Raw genomic sequence first — 21565 nt, forward strand, 5'->3', positions numbered from 1 at the left:
AGTTATGAACGGGCCTAAGGCCGTCATTTTTAGCCCTGAAAAGTGCCCAGTCCCTTCAAATTACCCCAGAAGGGTTATGTATCCCACATATTTGAGCAACATGTGTGGTGTTCACCACTAACAGGATGTTGCCGTCAAGCCAAAAAGACATCCTGCCTATCGCACAAATGAGTAAAGTGATAGATGAATTTCAATGCCAGTGTGATGCTAGATATATAGGCCTTTTGTCCCAAAGACTGACGGATCGTAACAAACAACATGTCCCTTCCACTGTTCGCAACGGGTAAGGTACAGGCTGTACCCAACCAGCCCGTGCTTGCAAAACCAAAACACAGTGTCCAACATTAGGTGTGATTCTGCGATTGGACAACATTTGATAAATAATCCTAAGTGTGCTATGAATTATGTCGACGACCAATTTAAGATTGTCAGTAGGGCTTGCAGTGTGGTGCATTTGCGCGCACTAGAAATTACATATCAATACACAGGGCCCTGTTCTTTGCAGACAGAAAAAACATGTACAAATATTGCGCCTGTTTCAGCTAAACATTACCATTCGCTGGTTCATTCCTCAGGGCAATGTCTCAACCAATCAGAGTCAAGCTGCCTGGTTTAAATTTCAAACAAAGCTTGGCAGTTAACTGTCAGACACCGTAAACTGGTGCATTCTCCATGGCAACAGCTCTAGCAACCAGAGTTCATGTGCCAACTATCAACACTCTCATCTCATACAGTGCAAAGTTGTTGTTTTCCCCTACATCGGTATTTTTGCAGATTGTCCTGATGAGTGCAAGACGAAAAGTTTCGACAACATGTCTCCATTTTCAACAATATACAATAACTATAATGATTTAGATATGGGAAAGAGATGGTTGTGAGCTAAAATTAAATCAAGAAGGGTATTCAAAACTCCTCAAGTAATGTATCTACATACGTAATATGCTTGTGCAAAATTAGAGCTGTCAATTAATCACCGTTAACTTCTGTGATAAGCGTGTTAATATTTTTTCAATTTTTTTCATGCATCAATTGCGGAAGTTACATGAAAGGGAGGCAGCTTGATAGGAATGAGATACTAGGACAGAAAGCTCAAAAGAAGAGGAAGAAGGGTGAGGGCTGCAATAGGAACAGGATAATAGGAGGAATAGCCTGAAAAGAGAAGAGATAGGTAGTGGAAACAGGATATTGGAAGGAAAGAAGAGGGAGAACGGCGAGAGAGGGAACAGGATACTGGAGGAAAGTCTCTGAGTGGAGGTCGAAGGGGAAGGGCAAGAATGGGAAAATAGAGGGACTTGGAAGCACAATTCAGGGTTGAGCAGAATGCCACTGTCAGTTACACAGAACACTGCACTCAGGAACCCATTACCTTTACCAAAAGCAGGAAATTATTTGAAAAGTAATTTTCCCTTTAGTTTTCAAGTAAGATATTTGTTGGTACCTCTGATTGTCTCTACTTTATGTTGTTAATTCTATAACATGTATAATTACCAATGCTCTAATTGTACTAATTTATCCAGTTTATAATCAACCTTACCCCTAACAGGCAAATCACCCCTGATAAAACAAAGTTGACATATTGGTACCCAGGTCAAAACAGACATCAATATAACCAACATGGCAGCCAGAAACGGAAATAGTAAAGTTGGCACACAAATACTTAGAAACACTGCCCACAGTCGTTTCAATAAAGTACGCAATTAAAACCAAGATTAACTGAAAATAGAAGCTTTAAACCGTGAGATTTTGCCTTGTAAGTGGCTTGGTGCTCACATCTGAGCTGCCAGTGTGCATTGTGACCTCTCACAAAAGTCTACATTTTGTTCTATAGAAATTAATGCAGATAGATGATATCAAAAGCTAGATCTGTTCACTCATTAAAATCAGAAAACAAAAATGTAAATAATTTTGATTCTGTAAAAAGTAGAGAGACAGCTGCCAAGGGAAGTGTTTCCTTAACAAAATACTCTCCACCTATCTCTTAAATAATCACGATATGTCCTGCCTATTAAGAATTATCCTCAACATTTTTCAGCACTTTTAGTTCTGGAGATCAACCATTTCAACCCTTTGCTGGTTAAAGGTCAGCCTACATGCATCCTGGGATGGCTGTATTGATTTGGTTAGGACACAGTTTTTCAGTAGGCACTATCACTAAAAGCAGTAGAGTCATAGTCATAGAGTTATACAGCACAGAAACAGGCCCTTCGGCCCATCATGCCCATGCTGGCCATCAAGCACCTATTTATTCTAATTCCATTTTCCAGCACTTGGCCTGTAGCCTTGTGTGCTATGGCGTTTCAAGTGATCATCTAAATACTTCTTAAATGTTGTGAGGGTTCCTGCCTCTACCACCCCTTCAGGGAGTGTGTTCCAGATTCCAACCACTCTCTGGGTGAAAAAAGTTTTCCCCAAATCCCCTCTGAACCTCCTGCCCCTTCCCTGAAGTCTATGTCCCCTGGTTACTGACACCTCCACGAAGGGAAAAAGTTTCTTCCTATCTATCCTATCAATGCCCCTCATAATTTTGTATACCTCAACCAGGTCCCCCCTCAGCCTTCTCTGCTCTAAGGAAAACAACCCTACCCCATCCAGTCTCTCTTCATAGCTGAAATGCTCCAGCCCAGGCAACATCCTGGTGAATCTCCTCTGCACCCTCTCCAGTGCAATCACATCCTTCCAATAGTGTGGTGACCAGAACTGTACACAGCACTCTAGCTGTTGCCTAACTAGCATTTTATACAATCCATTGTATATTCCCTTGCATTGTTAGTCCTCCCAAAAGGCATCACCTCACATTTCTCAGAATTAAATTCCATTTGCCACTACTCTGCCCATCTTACCAGCCCATCTATATCATCCTGTAATCTAAGGCTTTCCTCCTCACTATTTACGACACCACCAATTTTCATGTCATCTGTAAACTTACTGATCATACCTCCTATATTCACGTCTAAATCATTAATGTACACTATGTAGCAAGGGTCCCAGCACCAATCCCTACGGTACACCAATGGTCACAGGCTTCCAATCGTAAAAACAATCCTTGAACGTCACCCTCTGCCTCCTGCCACTAAGCCAATTTTGGATCCAATTTGCCAAACTGCCCTGGATCCCATGGGCTCTTACCTTCTTGACCAATCTCCCATATGGGACCTTATCAAAAGCCTTACTGAAGTCCATGTAGACTACATCAACTGCTTTACCCTCATCTACACACCTAGTCACCTCCTCGAAAAATTCAATCAAATTTGTTAGACATGATTCCCCCCCTGACAAAGCCATGCTGACTATCTTTGATTAATCCCTGCCTCTCCAAGTGGAGATTAATCCTGTCCCTCAGAGCTTTTTCCAATAGTTTCACTACCACTGATGTTAGACTCACTGGCCTGTAATTACCTGGTTTATCCCTGCTACCATTCTTGAATAATGGTACCACATTCGCTGACCTCCAGTCATCTGGCACCTCTCCTGTCGCCAGAGAGGATTTGAAAATTTTAAGTAATGGTTGTGCATGCAGTAACACCTGACCAATAATATTTTATCATGGTTCAGCCAGCTCGAGGACAACCCTCAGGCTAATCTTAAGCATTGATCCTATTAACATTCGCAGAACAATTCTAGGGTAATGCAGCGTGTCCTTATTGGTCTAAATCACAAGAATTACCCAGTGTGGGAGAAAAGACCAGAACTGATGTTTATCAAAAAGACTGAAATTACTGGATATAAAATAAAGGATATCCCCTTATATGCAGGAGATAATCTGCCTTTTCTCTTAAAGCGACAATTGGGGGAGCACTTTGTATAGCCAATGTATGTATAATGTTATGAAGAATAATGCATTTATTTGGCTACTTTGTAGATACCTTCGCCTCAGGATGATCCTCAAACTGATGTCGCACAAATGAATCAAAGGCATCCCAATAGTTTTCAGTCAAATTTCCTCCAATGGACCAAATATAGCAGAAGGCAAATGTCTGACAAATGACACCATTCAATTGAGAAGGGTCCTTTAAAACAAATGACAAGATTATATAGTTTGTTTTAAAAGTGAAACAAGCTAATAACTTGCATTCACATTCAAAATTTTTCTATATCTTGAAGCATGAAGCTTGTAGCACATTTCAAGCTATTCATTTTTACTCAGTTACAATTAATACTGAATTATTATACACCCAGGAACATGATTCTAAAACAGAGTCCAAGTTGTACAGTTGGTTAACTGTCAAAATCAATCTTCTGAGCAAGAGAACACTAGCAGTTAAGCATATTTTGGAATTTGTTTCTCTCAGACATTTTAAAAATAAAGCAATAATGCAGCATGTTTCAATATGGGAACACACAAAAATGAAGGACAGAGAAGTGGCAACTAGTCCATTGAAACTGTCCTATGCTGTCATGCAGTGACTTCTGCATGCCATGAGCCCCATTTGCACCTCCCTACACACACCCACCAGCCACACTATCTCCTGGGAAAGTCAAAAAAGCACAGAGAAAAAAGTCTTTAGCCAATCAGGAGACACAGCTCTTGGAATTTTTTCTCCAATTCAAAGGTGATCAACAAGTTCCAGGAGACCATGGTGACATGGTGTCACATTCCCCCAAAACTCACCTACCTTCAATATGTAGTTATATCAGTCGCACATCAGCTAATCCACATTCGCTGCACGCATTGGCAACTTCTTCCATAGTTTAATGATTCTCTGCGTAAAGATGTACCTCCTGACATCTAATCTAGTTCTATGCTTGCATAACTTGTACTCATGTCCCCTGCTCCACACTAATTTGGACTATTTAGTCTATGGACTAAATCTAATCATTTCATGATTTTAAAGAACTCAATTAAATTTCCTCAAAGTCTGCACTTACAAAGTAAAAAGCCTCAGCTAGTCCTCTAAGTCTCTTGTGGTAACTAACAGCTATCTAGTGATTCTCCTCCAAACCTTCACCAAGGGCCTCCACATCATCCACCACATGACGGGACCAAATGTGGATACAGTATTGAAAATAATGCTGAACGAAGGTTTTCTATACAGATAATATAGCATTTCTTGTCCTGGCAATACATACCAACACCCTATTTGCTTTTATAATAGTCTTGCAGCACTGATTGTGGATTTTCAGAGAATTGTGCATGTTAACATTCAGGCTTTCTTTTGCCCAGCATCACTGGACACACAACCCCACATGGTATACTCATACTTGGCATTGACATTCCCATGTACATAACACTATATTTACAGACAGATGAAGGCTATTCTCTCACAGTGCATCTAAATCTTCCAGTAATCTTTTCTTTTCATCTAAGGTCCGTACACCCCTGCGCATATCTCCACATCATCGGTGAACTTGTGAACAGTTCCCCTGATGCTTTCTTCCAGATCATTGATAAAGATTGTGAAGAGCTATGCTCCTAACATTGATTCCTGCAGAACTCCACTAGTAATCAGTCCCCATGCAGATCTCTATCATTAATGTAATCAACTCCAGTCTCACTAAAGGAAAATATGGGTCAGAAACTCAGGGCTATAGTACTTATGACAGGTCAACAGAAGATTTTCTCTTGGGTTTAATGTTACTGGTCACTCCCTATGATTAGGAGTACACTTTTACTGCCCAATATTTAACTAAATGATAGCTTTAAGCAGGGGAAATAACACAGACTCCTTAATGTGCACACTAGATACTATGATGGTACATATACCATTATGTGCATCCTCCTGTCTTTATGGAAGGTGAATTGAAAAGACCAACAATGGGACAACATGTTGGGTTTATTTTACATGAAATAGATGAATAAACAGTTTGTCAGTGAAAAACAGCTAATTCCTACTATTCTTGCACCCTAAAATATCAAATCATGTGCCCCTGTCACCTTTTTGTGCAGAAATTTACTTTGTTAACCGGTACTTATTTTCGGTTACAAGCTGTATGGGTTCACTCTGTCATTCTCAAACCTGTTCTAATGACTGAGATGGGAGGAGTGCACTGTCTTTTCTAGTTCCACTTCTCCACAGGTCACAACATATACTTAAATGTGTACCCAGTTACCGATACAGTCAATCATAGACTACTCTATATCCCAGAATAAAATACACCAATGCACCAACCAGGTTTCTTTAATAAACAACAAAATTATCAGTTTATTATAAAACAAGACTTAACCAGTAACAAAGCAAAGCATTAGCACACAGAGTGAAATATGAAAGTTCCCTTTTACCTTAGCTGCGCGCACACGCACGCACACCCCAGTTAACCGAAAAAAAGAGATTTTCTCTTTGGAGTTCTGTTACAAAAAAAGACAAAACAGAATACTTTGGCCAAATACTTGCTAATTCTTGAAGAAAAAAAGAGAAGATATGGAAAGATGTCAGTTGTCCCTTTTTGGTTTGGTGTCCCAAATATGCATAGGCAGCTGTCACTGGGATCTTCCCAGAACAGTTCTTTTCTAGTGACACTGAGAATCAGTTTGGTAGCCTTTCCAGGAGAAACGTGACAACAGGGGTTTCTGGCAGGCCTTTCAGGAGAAATGCAGCATCAATTTCTCTATTTCTTATCCTCGCTTCTAAGAGCTTCTCAAAGAGATCGAAAAGCTGGCAGGCTTTTCAAAGAGATGGAAAAAGGTTGATCTTGGGTTTTGTCCTTGGCGGGTTGATTCTTAAACTCCTTTCAGAACACTGTCCAAACCCCAACACACTGTCCGATGTGAAAGCAAGAACAATATCTCAAGAGTCAAGTCTCTGACCTCTATAAACCTTGACTTGTCATTGCTCTGTAAACATCTCCCCTTAGTCCAAGGTTCCTGTTGTTTATCTGGAAACAGGTAAGGGTTATTTATAAACCAAGTCCAAAAGACCTTCCAATGACCTCTTTTCAATGACCCCAGTGAAAAAAAAATCCATGAAATCCTTTTCAGTTTTCCCAAATAAAACAATGTCCATAATTCGAAAATACATGAGTTCTCAAAAAAAACTTAACAAAAAATATAGAAGCATCATCATCAAACTGTGTGTATTTATAACTCAAACACACTTTCTCACTAATTTGAATTCCCCTTCAGGAGAAAGAGAGAAACTGAAGTCTGTACTCTGATAGTTCCTTCAACTTTGGATGTCAAAGATTGGTCCACTGAACTGTCAAATGACGTTCAATGAAAATCCGACCCATTAGTATAGAAACATTTGGCACTTGTATGTCTACTCAACCAAGCCTCTTGCTGAGCATAATGCATGAAAACCATCCTCGCCTCATAGTGCAAAGTGCTATGGGATGTATGCAATGACTTCTTGTTGCTTTCTAATTACATCCTAAATGGTTTGAAATGTAGGTTTAAAAAAATATCCTTGGGAGTTGACCCTTCGTAATAGAAATCTAACTTTTTACCAATAATATAGGAATAAAAGTAAAATATTTTCACATTTTTAATAGACCTCATATATTAGTGTTATAGCCAGACCTATGACTGGCGCTTGCATCTAGCAAAGCTCCATACCAGCGATATGGCCTTGTTAAGTTACCTGTAGAGTACATTTCAGACATTACATACCATGTAGAGATCTGGACCTCCTTTTCCCAGTAGCAGAGATTCAAGGAGACAGCAGAGAGTAGTGACCTTACTAATGTCAACCTGAGAGATGGCCTGTGTGCATTTCTTGTTAACAAAGTGTAGACCGTTTTCAACACAGCTTGCAAAAAGTCCCATTAGATATTGTCGTGGTTCGTAAGGCATCTAAACAGGAATTAAATATTTATTTGGAATGTCACTGATTTCTTATCAGTTCAGAATTATGAATGATTCTTATGATCCAGAGACATTAGGTTTAGTTGCTCAGGTTACACATCTCCTACGTAATAACCATAGAGCACATACTGAATACAATAGTATAAATAATCAAAATAAACACTAATAACAAGATACTTTTAGCCAGTTAAAATATAGTGTGGATGGTTTTAAGGAAGTTATTGACACACATGCCCATTTCAAAAAAAAAAGCAAAACGATAACTACAATCACATGTTGAACCAAGCCACTGTCTTCAATTCCTGCTACAAACTCCATTGCCTAGCCACTGACTCCATGCCTCTCCCTGTCCACGATGCAAGACTAAAACTGGACTATTTGCAAGCTCAGCATTCTAGTTGACCCTGAGATGAGCTTCTGACCCCATATTCTCCCCAACACCAAGTCAGCCTACATCCATCTCCATAACATAGCCGATCTCCAGCCCTGCCTCAGCTCATCTGCTGCTGAAGTCTTCATTCATGCCTTGGTTACTTCTAAACACAACTATTCCAATGCTCGCCTGGCCAGCCTTCCACCTTCCACCCTCCGTAAGCTTCAGCTTATCCAAAAGTCCTCTGCCCATATCCTAACTCGCACTAAGTCCCATTCATCCATCATCCCTGTGCTTGCTGACCGACATCTACCAACACCTCTATGTTAAAATTCTCATCCGTGTGTTCAAATCCCTCCATGCCCTTGCCTCTTCCAATCTCTGTAATCATCTCCAGCCCTACAACTCTTTGAAATCTCTGCGCATCTCCAATTCTGGCTTTGTGCGTATACCCGATTTTCATCACTCTACCGTTGGCAGCTGTGCCTGCAGCTACTTAGGTTCTAAGCTCTGGAGTTCCCTCCTTAAACCTCTCCAACCTCTATCTCTTCCTTTAAGTCACATCTTAAAACTTGCCTCTTTGACCAAGATTTTGATCATTTGTCCTAATCTCTCTTACTGTGACTCAGTGTCAAATCGTGCCTGATAATGTTCCTGTGAAGCACCTTGGGACATTTCCACTACATTAGGTTAGAATGGCAGTCTGGCTCCAATAAAGTCATTGGGACTTGAATGTCATATTTAAAGCAGGTTCTAAGCTGCCTTCCATGCACTGCCGTGCACACCTGCTGAAAACAGAAGATTAAAATCCAATCCTGCAAGAAGACAGTGGGATTTTTAAAAATTCATTCAAGGGATGTGGGTGTCACTGGCAAAGCCAGCATTTATTGCCCATCCCCAATCACCCTTGAGAAACTGAGTGGCTTGCTAGGCCATTTCAGTGGACATTTAAGAGTCAACCACATTGCTGTGTGTCTGGAGTCACGTGTAGGCCAGACCAGGTAAGGATGACAGATTTCCTTCCCTAAAGGATATTAGTGAACCAGATGGGTCCCAATGAGTAAGTTGGTGCCCTTATCTTAACTGCCTCTCACACTCTGTCCCACCTCCAGTTTGTGTTGCTTTCCCTCTCCCTGTCTCCCAAATCTGTATTTCTCTCTTATCCCCCACCCCCCAGTTGCTCTCTCAGGACTCATGGAGGTTCCAACTGATTTTCAGTGGCCCCAATGCCGACATCCTCACAAGTGACAATAAAATGGTCTGTTGCTCAAGCAAGAAGATCAACACAGCTTGGACAATGTGGTTCATGCCACAACATCCAGGGCACTGCAGATAAGTAGATTGCTCATACAAGGAGTGTTTCTCCAGAGTCGGCGCAGCAGAGCCCAGGAGACGAATCACCCATTCCAGTAGAGTTTCACCCAAAAAGGGAGGGTTGGGAATCCTGGTATCCATCCATGAAAAACAATTTCAATAAGGCCTCCCGAATATCCAGGGAACCATTTCCCACCATAGACAGCACTGAAGAGAAACAAACACTATTTTCCCATATTTAAATTGCAGAATTGTGGAAGTGAGGGAACGAAACGCTGCAAACCTCAAATGGGACAAAAAGGATTTAAATGGAGATGTGCTGAATGACAGGATTTAGGGAAGAACAGAAAATATGATAGGATTATATTTATCACATAATGTCTATCCATGTTCATTAAGTGAGTATGGAGATGTTCTTTGCCTTCTTGCTCAGATTCAGAGGAAATGACATGGTTCTGTTGATCCAAATGACTTTTAAAGTATCTATCTGATACAGCTGATTACAGCCTGTGCACAAAGGGGACACATGACACTGGGAGATGATAGAGTTAGCCAGAACTTGCATTCAGCATCGTTGACATTGTCTGTCTATTCCAGGCAAAACTAATAGTGAGGGCTGGGTAGGTTAAATGAAAACATAACGTAGAAGGTACTTCTTTTTAAAATAGAAGACCGACTTCATTCTATTACATTTGAACCACAATTTATAAATATTGTAGCTTACGTTATCTGAATGGCCAGCCATCCATGTTTCCACATATGGCATCCATTTGAGTTCATCTGCATCAATGTAAACCATTCCACATCTGCTAACAGTGGCAGGAGAGGCCACCTTCAGGTCTTGTACCTGATGGTAACAAAAATATTTTCTCATAAATTTGCCATATATTTCTGCTACTGATTAAACTGCTGTTATACAACAGTCAGAATAAATGTGACTACAACCATAAGAGTTTTAGGAGTGTAATAAACAGGAATAATGTAAAATAGTCACATGCTTGTCACAACAATTTAAATGTATCATTCTACTGCCCATTTTGATAAGGCCACAGTCAGACTGTAAAAGACACATTTTAAAATAAAGTGACCAGGTTAATGTCTTCACTAAAATAGCAAAGATGAATGTTATATGTGTTTGACACAATGCAAGATAGTGCTTGTTGATATGAACAACAGAGTTTAAAATATGTTCACCTTTCACTTAAACAGTGCTGATACTAAAGCAAGAAACATTCCCATAGTCAATCTCTGAGACTTAAAGCATTGCAGAGACTTTGGGTCGCAGTTTATCTAAACAGACTCGCTCGCACGCAGCGGGGAGGCTGGTAGCAGGTCAGGAACCCATTTATTTCTGTAGCAGGTTTTGCCGTGGCTCTTTAACTCAGCCACGGCATCAGCATCTTGCTTCCAGGTTTCCTGACCAATCAGAGAGGGAGGGCAGGATGAACATACCCAAATCTGTCAAAAGAAGGATTTCTAGTTAAAATAACTCCTGTAGGGGTCAGAATGGCTGAACTGTACATTGATTCCTCTGAGTCTTGGACACATACCTGGAGGTTCTCCTACGGGATCTGAGGAAATAAAATGAGGTGATGTTTGCCAAGGACAGGAGGAAGAGATCAGCCTCTCCAACCAAGCAGGCATGGATGGAAGTGATTGAGAAAGTGAGCAACAAGAGTGTGGTCACTCATACTTGGAGACAGTGTCCCCAGAGAATCATGGACCTCAGGAGGACAGGAAAGATGAGTAGCCAAACACTTGCAAATGCCAAGCTCCACACTCTGACTTTCCCAGCATTGTCCTGCATAACAATGCTTAGACCAAAACACCCTGCTGCTCCACTCATTCCTCTCTCTCCAGGCACCTCCTCACATCTCCATCTGAACAGCTAAGTCACATTTACCCTCATCTTTGTGCCTTCTCACACCTGTGCCTCATAGTCACCCTCCACCCACCTTCCCTCCTTCCCATAAAATCCATTTCTCACACTCACAACACCATGCTTTCTCTCTTTGCAGAAGACAGCGCAGAACTCCAGAGGGAGGTGGAGAACCAGTGTGGGGGTGTAGCTCCAGTGATAGCCACCTTGAAGACCAGTGGCAATGCACGCCCACTGGGAAGGAGGTCTTGTTCCAGGAGGCTGCAGATGTCAGCAACGACCTGCCATAAAAGCCTGAACCTCCTGAGGCACTGGTGCTCACATATCGAGACAGCTGATCCTTTCTATGCCTGTAGACCCGATGTTGGAGGGATCTTGCCTTCTTCAAGCTGGATTTCTGTGTCCATCCCCTCTGTCCTGTGGAGTGGCAAGTGGCTGAGGAGAAGGCTGCTGCTGGTGTTGCTGCTGCTGTTCCACTTGTTCCTCATTAGAGGTGCAAGATGGAGCTACATAAGCTACTCCCAATGAAGGCTGACAGCACGGAAGTGCAGATAAAGGTCAGTGAAGTCCAAGACAGGTAAACTGAATTTCAAAAGGTTGGATATCACCTGTCAAGCAGTAACAGTACACTCTCAGATGAAGTGTTGCGAGCAGCAACCTCTCAACTGGGTTAAATCCTGAGTTAATTTTTCTTTTGTATATTTTAATGATTTGCCTGCAAACACGCTCGGGTAAACCCAGAAGTGGGCGGGATCTTGTTGGGTTCCCAACCCAATGTCACTTTCCAGCTCTATAACCCCCACCCGCAACCGAACCCTCCTCCCCTTGGCAATTAAAATTCTGCCCTTTGACACTGAAATTCCACAAGAGTCCCACTGTTGTGGTGCCACAGTCTTGATACATGCATACTAAATAGGTTTAGAATCACCTACCTCAAAGACCATATGAATATATGGCGTAAGTTTAATCCGTTCACTGTTTGCAAGACACAGCATCTTGTTATCATCAAGTACTGTATTCATATTCTCAATCCACAGTGCATCAACCGGACCATCACAGATAATCCATTTGTGTTCTGCAGTTTCATCATTCACAGCTGCACGGACGCTAAGTGCCATTAGTCCATCATTCCATTCCAGTGTCACGTTATTTACTTCACCATATAGTTCACCCATTGTGATTGATTTAGGGTTTAGCACATATGTTCTCACTGGCTGATAGTTAGGGTCTTTCTCACCAGCACGATGCAAAGTTCCAAGAGTCTCTGCCAGAACTTGGTAAACTGTAGTTTTGCCACTTCCTGTAGGCCCAACCAGCATAACACCATGCCGTACAATCATGGTTTCATACAACTGTATGACTTTTGTAATCAAAGTAGGGACAGGTTGCAGGCCACGGTTAAGCATGACTTCAATAATCGTTTGCTGCAATGAACCATAGTCATGATCTGGAATAAGAACTCCTGGAAATAGATCTGAAAGGATTCCACTGAAGAAAAAAAAAGAAAAACTTCACCTTAGTCTATAGTCAAACCATTCTGGAGCAATATATCATTCAATAAACTTAAGATACTTTATCGTAATGCATTTATATGAACAATTTTACTGAAATCTTTTGAAGAATATAACGAGTTAGCATTTCTAAGTTTTAAATGAAATCAGGGCAACATTTCAAAAGGATGTGAACAGACTCATGAGGATAGTATTGGATTACTTATTACAATACTTTCAAAATAAAGGACCTGCAATGTACCTGAAAAGTAGTGCATCATCTGACAGAAATTTTGGTAGGTTGGAATCTCTCAAGGCTCTAATCAGCACAACATCCTCATCCAATTCTGGGTTCTCCCTCTTCAGAGATCTAAACAGACCAAATGTACTGGGAGCATTAAATTGCTTCCAAAACTAGTACTAAAAGCCACAATTTAAGATGCAGCAGTAGAGAATTCCAGTCACCACAGCCGCACTTATTCCCAGTATTCCCAGCACGGCTCAGACGATGATCAAAGCTTCATTTTCTGCGATCCTGTTGCGTTCGAGCAGTACTATGAGTTTGCCAGTGATGGTCTCATGTTAGTACTCGTACTAATTGTACATCAATAAACATTACATTTTGTGCATATTGCCATTTTTTATTCTAATGAGTCACATACTTACTTTTCTATACTACAGTGAAACCCTCTTAAAGGAAACAAAAATCTACAGAATATTACATTTCCACATTAATACAATGAAGTCAATGTTATCACTGACAGTAAGCAGCCTTGTCTATCCTAGAACGGTTCCATTCACCATAATAGGGGCTTTGACTTTGGACCAGCATGAGATTAAATTCAAGAAAAACATTATATGCTGTTCCACAACATTAAATTCTGCTTATGAATAGATTTTTACAGTATAATCTTTGCTTATGCTTATTTGACAACCATCACCTTTCCTGCCTTTCTAATAGTTTCTCTCTCGCTCTTTCCCTCCTCCATATCACCCATACACCCTATAAATGTGCTTTCTTCATTTGGGGTGTACATCCATCCTGACATTATTTAGCTATGCTTTTAGCCTACATTTTCACCCATTACGATCAACTATTCCAGACAATAACAACCCAAACAATTCATCTTGTATTTCCAAAATAAGTTATGTTAAATTTTCCACAAATTAAGAAAATCAATCCAAGAATTTTTGTAGTTTCAGGTCAAAACTTTAACACTCCTATTTAGTTAAACAGAGCTGAAGAACACAAAAATTTTGATAATTGTTTTTCTGATCTTTAAATTGGGTAAAGGTTGAAAATATTCATGTTGCAGGTATACCGCAGATACCAGTTCAGAGCAGAAATTGGTTTGAGCTTTGTTTTATTTCGTTATTCATTCTTGGGGTGTGGGCATTGCATTGTCAAGTCCAGCATTCATTGCCCATCACTAATTGTCCTTCAGAAGTAGTTGTGAACCATCTTCTTGAACATCTGCAATCCATGAGGTATAGGAATGGTAATATATTTCCAAGTCAGGATGGTGTGTGACTTGGAGGGGATTGTGCAAGCGGTGATGTTCCCATGCACCTGCTGCCCTTGCCCTTCTAGACGGTAGAGGTTGTGGGCTTGGGAATGATGTGGAAGAAGCCTTGGCGAGCTTTTGCAGTGCATCTTGTAGGTGGTACACATTGCAGACAAGATACACCAGTGGTGGAGGGGCTGAATGTTTAAGGTGGTTAATGGGGTGCCAATCAAGCGGGCTGCTTTGTCCTGGATGGGGTTGAGCTTCTTGAGTATTGTTGGAGCTGTACATGTCCAGGCAAGTGGAGAGTATTCCATCACACTCCTGACTTGTGTCTTGTAGATGGTGGAAAGGCTTTGGGGAAATCAGGAGGTGAATCAGAATCCCCAGCCTCTAACTTGCTCTTATATCCATAGTATTTATGTGGCTACTCCAGTTCAGTTTCTGGACAATGGTGACCCCCAGGATGTTGATGGTGGGGGATTCAGCGATGGTAATGCCGTTGAATGTCAAGGGGAGATGGTTAGATTGTCTCTTGTTAGAGATGGCCATTGCCTGCCACTTGTGTGGCATGAATGTTATTTATCACTTATCAGCCCAAGTCGGAATGTTGTCCAGGTCTTCAGGCAGGCACAAACCATTTCATTATCTGAGAAGAGGTGAATGAAACGAACACTGTGTAATCATAAGCAAATATCTCCACTTCTGACCTTATGACGGAGGGAAGATCATTGATGAAGCAGCTGAAGATGGTTGGGCCTAGGACAATACTGCATTGTCTAGACCTGCACCTGTATCTGAATACTAATGATGTTTTATGTCTGTAAAGTGATTGTGTAAAATAAGCAATTTTGTATCAATTAAAATCACTTTTCTGGGGTAAGGTGTTTTAAACATGTATTTTTTCGAGTCAGGTTTTAATTGGCACCTTTGAAATGTCAGCATATCAATGTCAAATATTATTATGTATCAAAAAACAAAGACGCATATGTGTTGCATTGATAATTGTGGTCTAAAAGAACACTACTTCTGTGTTACATAGTACATAGTACCACATAGTATTTATAGCACAGAAACAGGCCCTTAACTAACAGTGACCTCTAAAATATTAATACAAACCATGAATTAGATGATCATAGCACTACCCTATCAAAAGACCTCTATCAGGTCACCCCTTAGCCTTCTCTTTTCTAGTGAAAAGAGCTCCAGCCTGTTCAATCTCTCCTGACAGGTATAAACTCCCAATTCTGGTATCATCTGAGTAAATGTTTTTTTGAAATATAGAATCATAGAATGGTTACAGCACAGAAGGAGGCCATTCAGCCCATCACATCTATGCCAGTTCTCTTCAAGAGCAACTCACCTAGTCCCACGCCCCCACTTTTTCCCCGTGGTCCTGCAATTTTTTTTTTCCTCTTCGGGTAATTATCCAACTCTTCTTTGAAGGGCTCGATTGAATCTGTCTCCACTACACTCTCAGGCAGTGCATACTGGATCCTAACAACTTGCCGCGTAAAACATTTTTTCCACATGCCACCGTTGCTTCTTTTGCCAAACACCTTAAATCGGTGTCCTCTGGCTTTGGATCCTTCTGCCAATGGGAACAGTTTCTCCCTATCTACTCTGGCCAGACTCCCTCATCATTTTGAACACCTCTATCAAATCTCCTCTAATCTTCTCTTCTCCAAGGAGAATAACCTCAGCTTCTCCAACCAACTACATAACTGAAGTTCCTCATTCCTGGAACAATTCTTGTGAATCTTTTCTGTACCCTCTCTCATGCCTTGACATTCTTCCTAAAGGTTGGTGCCCAGAACTGGACACAATACTCCAGTCGAAGCCGAAGCAGAGTTTTATACAGGTTTATTACAACTTCCTTGTTCTTGTACTCTATGCCCCTGTCTATAAAGCCCAGGATCCCAAATGCTTTATCAACCGCTTTCTCAACCGGCCCTGCAACCTTCAATGATTTGCACACGTATACCTCCAGTCCCTCTGCTCCTGCACCCCCTTTAGAATTGTACCCTTTAATTTATATTGCCTATCCTCATTCTTCCTACCAAAATGAATCACTTCACAATTTTCTGCATTAAATTTCATCTACCACTTGTCCACCCCTTCCACCAGTCTGTCTATGTCCTCTTGAAGTTTATCACTATCTTCCTTACAGTTCACAATACTTCAGAGTTTTGTGTCATCCGCAAATTTTGAAATTGTACCCTGTACACACTTTATGTCATTAATATATATCAAGAACAGCAGGGGTCCTAACATTGACCCCTGGGAAATCCCACCGTATACCTTCCTCCAGTCTGAAATACAACTGTTCACAACTACTCTCTGTTTCCTGTCACTCAGCCAATTTTGTATCCATGCTGCTACTGGCTCTTTTATTCCATGGGCTCTAACTTTTCTGTCAAGTCTATTATGTGGCAATTGATCAAATGGTACTTTCTCTATTGCCTCTATCCCAGGGTTGTCCAAACTTTTCACGTGGCTTGTGGGGGGGGGGACATTACAATTTTGTCCTACATAGGGGGCCAGTGAGACAATTTCAGAAAGATATAGGCATTAAAAATTTATCTTACCATTAATCAAAACAACAACAAATGTATATTTTTGTGCAGAAGCTTTAAATGAGAACACTAATTTATTGACTTACTTTCTCTTCACTATGCTTGACACTGATTTAGTGAGATATCTGGCATTTTTTTGCTTGCACAAGTAGTCAATGTCTGCCCAAACACTTCTTGTAGCGATGCTGAGTATTCCAGATAGATGTCTATCTGTCTGGAGTGATCTTGATCACTCTCTCTCCCTCTCTCTCTCTCTCCCTTTACCCTCCCTCTCTGTGTTACCCCCTCTCTGTGTTGTTCCCCCCCCCATTTGTCCTCACTTTCTGGGTCCCCCTTCTCTGTCTCTGTCCCCCTTTCTCTGCCCCTCTTTCTCTCTCTCATTCTTTCCCTGTCCCCCTTTTCTTCCTCTCTCTGTCCACCTCTCGCTCTCTCTGCCTCCCTTTCTTTCTGTCTTGTCCCCCCTCTCTCTCTGTCTCCTGTCTCTCTCTCTCTCTGCCTCTCTCTCTCTCTCTGTCCCCCTTTCTCTCTCTGCCCCTCTCGCTCTCTCTATCCTCCCCTCTCTCTGTTGCTCTCTCTCTCTGGCTGGAATTTTACACTCCCCAAAAGAGCGGGCTGGTGGTGTTGTTGGGGGGGACATAAAATGGAGTGGGAGGCTGGGGGACCTTCCCGACCCGCTCTCACCTCCACTGCTAATTTACGCGGGCCGGTGGCAGCGAGAAATGGCTTGCCTGCCCCAGGCCAATCAAGGCCCTTAAATGGCCAATTAACTGCTACTTAAGGGTCTCCGCCCACCGCCACGGTTAGCAGGCAGGCGGCTGAGGCCTCAGAAAGCCCGCCTGATGAAACTAGGCAGCCTTCTGGCAGGCTGGGTGGGGGAACCCTCCTGACCAATTGCCCCCGGCGAGGCCAGAAAAACGTACCTTTTTTCCAGGGCTGTCCTTCATCTTCATCCTGATTGGCCTGCAGCTCCATTAGGTGGGACTTCCTGCCTCAAGGACGTGGAAGTCCGACTTAAGACCAATTAAGGGCTTGGGGAGCGTAAAATCTGGTCTGGATCCCCTGGCCCAGTGGAGGCGGGCTCGCCACCAACTTTTCGGCCAGTAGATGGGGCCCAGTGGGCTTTAAAAAAAAGTCGGAACCGGCTGGAAAACCCTGAATATGTCCGAAGTTCAGAAACTGCTGTTTCTGATCCCAGCTCCTGTCAGCTTTGAAACTGACAGCGTGACTTTTTTTTTAAAAGCTGGTCTGCAAGAAGAAGCCAATGGGAAATTTTTCATCCCTGAAACTATCAGTTACAGATCCCTGGCAAGGATAAGGAAAGGCCCGGTACAGTTTACACCCGTGGGCCAGATGTAAACCTTTGGCGGGCTGGATCCTGGCCTGTGGACCGTATGTTGGACAGCCCTGTGCTATCCTTTTAATAATATAGAGACCAGGCTGGTCACAGTAATTCAAGAGTGGTCTAACTAAGGTTTCATTCAAGTTGACCATAACTTCTCTGCTATTCATTTCTTTTCCTCCAGAAATTAACCACAGTGCTTTTTTACTTTTATGGCCTTATTAATCTGCTCTGCTACCTTTAGTGATCTGTGTGCATCTGCACCCCTCGATCTTTCTGTTCCTTGACCCCATTTGGACACTTAGGGCTGAATTTTGTGTCTGCGGCGGGGGTCCTGGCTCTGGTCCGGAAAGCCAGCGGCAACCCCGCTGCCGTCGTTTGGGGGACAGCCAGCCACATTTCAAAGCTGCCAGAAGGTCAGCAGCTCTTCAGGCTTAGCAGCATCACTGGGAGTGGTGGCCACTGCTGGTATAGCAGCCAGCCCAGAACATAGGAACATAGGAGCAGGAGTAGGCCATTCATCCCATCGAGCCTGCTCTGCCATTCAATATGATCATGGCTGATCTTCCACTTCAATGCCATTTTCCCAGACTATCCTCATATCCCATTATGTCATTGGTATTTAGAAATCTGTTAATCTCTGTTTTAAACATACTCAATGACTGAGCTTCCACAGCCCTCTGCGGATGAGAATTCCAAAGATTCACAACCCTCTGAGTAAAGAAATTTCTCCTCATCTCGGTCCTAAGTGGCTTGTCCCTTATTTTGAAATTGCGTGCCCTGGTTCTAGACTCCCCAACCAGGGGAAACATCTTTGATGCATCTACCCTGTATTTTTAGGTTTCTAGCAGACCAGCCAGAATGGAGGAGGCCCCAGAATCAAGGTAAGCTTGTGGGGCTTGCTGGGGCCAGTCAGGCAGGCCCTGGGGTGGGTGTGGATTGGTCATGAGAGCAGGGGAGGTCTTCCCTGGGGGTAGCCCTTGCCACCAGGCAAGCCCTCCATGGGCCACAGGGTGCACGATAAGGAGCCACCACACCACAACACCGAGTCTGCAGGGAGGTCGCTTGGTTTCGCTGCAAGGCCCCCCACCGCTGGTAAAATACCAGTGGCAGTGAAAAGAGGCCTTTAAGTGGCCCTTAATTGGCCACTTAAGGGCTTCAACTGGTCTCTGGCTGGGAAGACCATCCTTGACCTTCCCCAACCCTGGTAAAATTCCACGGCGTTGGGAAGTCAACAGAGGGGGACTGCAATATAATATAGTAAGACAATAGTAAGTATGTAGAGTAGGTGTGTAATTGACAACTGTACTTTAACATAATAACACCTTTCCCAATGCCACTTGATGCATCCCCACCCCATCCCATCCCATCCCATCCCATCCCATCCCATCCCATCCCATCCCATCCCATCCCATTTCGCCTCCCAACCATTAAGGGTTTAGTTTAGTTTAGAGATACAGCACTGAAACAGGCCCTTCAGCCCACCAGGTCTGTGCCGACCATCAACCACTGATTTATACTAATCCTACACTAATCCCATATTCCTACCACATCCCCACCAGTCCCTATATATTTCCCTACCACCTACCTATACTAGGGGCAATTTATAATGGCCAATTTACCTACCAACCTGCAAGTCTTTTGGCTTGTGGGGGAGGAAACCGGAGCACCCGGAGAAAACCCACGCAGACACAGGGAGAACTTGCAAACTCCACACATGCAGTACCCAGAATTGAACCCGGGTCGCTGGAGCTGTGAGGCTGCGGTGCTAACCACCGCGCCACTGTGCCGGGTTGGTAAAATCTAGCCCTTATTTTCCAAGGAGTATGTGGCCTCTTATTCATTTTACCAAAATTTACCACCTCACACTTATTATGTTAAAGTACAGTTGTCAATTACACACCTATTCTACATACTAATGTCTTACTATATTATATTGCAGTCCTCCTCTGCATTAATTATAACCCCCAATATAGTGTCACATGCAAATTTTGAAATTGTATTTCCGATTCCCAAGTCCAAATTATTTATGTAAATAGCTGTACAAGCACCAATCCTTCTGAACACCATTTCCCACTTTTTGCCAGTCAGAGTAACTACTATTAACCCCTACTCTTTTTTTTTCTGTTTTGTAGCTAGATGGCTGTTCATTCTGCTACTTGTCCCGACTCCACATGCTCTGACCCTAATCATGCGTTTACAATGCGGCACTTTATCAAAGACCTTTTGAAGATCCAAAAAAAAATCTGCTGCATTACCCTTGTCGACCCTTTCTGCGACTTCTTCAAAGAATTCAATGAGATTATCAGTGTGACCTTCCCTTTTCAAATCCATCTGAACTACTCATAATATTTTCAGTTTCTAGTTGTTTTCTATTACAACTTTGAGCAAGGATTCTGGTATCTTTCCTGCAACTGATGTTAAGCTACTTGGTTTATAGTTCCTTGGACATGTTCTGTCTCGGTTTTTAAACATAGGAATCACATTAACTGTTTGCCAGTCCTTTAGCAGTATTCCCTGATGAATTTTATACATACGTAATACTGCCTCTGTTATCTCTTCCCCAACTTATTTTAATCATCTGTTCATCATCAAGACTACTATTCCAGTACTGACTTAATTCGTTGTCCTTGCCCTTCAATTTCCAGACCCAAATTTTGCTTAATCTGATAGATTTTTGACTTGGTGCCCGGGACATAAAACAGGTGGAGTGGAGCAGCTACCCATTATAGAAACAACCCAATTGTCATTTCCATTGATCTCAATCAAAATCAGATGGTTCCTTTAATGCTCAGCCAGTCTGCACCATCACCATTTTTATAGTTGGCCAACATGTAGAAAATCTACCCCATAAGGTTATTTTTTCATTTTAAAAAAGTCAGAGATAGACGTATAAATTTGTTTGCTTACCCAGCCATGACAAGCACAGACTTGACTGCTCTCATACCAAAGTCATAGTGATCCTGCTGGGACAGCTGCTCACTACATAATTTGTACATCTGGGTCATCTTTCTGGCCAAAACCTTACTAGATTCGAAACCCTCTGAATATAAAATGACCTATAATATACAAAGACAAATAAATAACTGGAAAGTAGGGATCTCGCCGGGGTGTTTAAGTATATTTATCAATAACTTACTAGAAAGAATAAAGAGTCATATATTTGTGTTTGCTAGCAACACTAAGTTAGGTGGTGCACTGAGTAGTGTAGATGTGAGGACAAAGTTACAAAGTTGCTAGATTAAGTGAGTGGGCAAAACTGTGGCAGATGCCGTTCAATGTGGGGAAGTGTGAGATCATTCAGTTTGGATCTAAGAAAGGTAGGTCACATTATTTTCTAAATGGTGAGAA

The 21565-nt window shown here is 42.2% G+C and overlaps 1 protein-coding gene across 3 annotated transcripts in view; it reads right to left on the reverse strand.

Annotated features, from left to right (window-relative positions):
• Positions 1–21565, reverse strand: part of dnah6 (dynein, axonemal, heavy chain 6) — a 554194-nt gene that overhangs the window by 323859 nt on the left and 208770 nt on the right. For all 3 annotated transcript variants that reach the window (XM_068030693.1, XM_068030691.1, XM_068030692.1), the window contains 6 exons: positions 21125–21273; positions 13057–13164; positions 12237–12792; positions 10150–10272; positions 7544–7726; positions 3864–4007 (listed from right to left, as the gene is read on the reverse strand). In XM_068030693.1, the coding sequence (XP_067886794.1) occupies positions 3864–4007; positions 7544–7726; positions 10150–10272; positions 12237–12792; positions 13057–13164; positions 21125–21273 (1263 nt within the window). The remainder of the gene's footprint in view (positions 1–3863; positions 4008–7543; positions 7727–10149; positions 10273–12236; positions 12793–13056; positions 13165–21124; positions 21274–21565) is intronic.

This window comes from Heterodontus francisci, chromosome 4 (genome assembly GCF_036365525.1).
Source record: "Heterodontus francisci isolate sHetFra1 chromosome 4, sHetFra1.hap1, whole genome shotgun sequence".
In the NCBI taxonomy this organism is placed as follows: Eukaryota; Metazoa; Chordata; class Chondrichthyes; order Heterodontiformes; family Heterodontidae; genus Heterodontus; species Heterodontus francisci.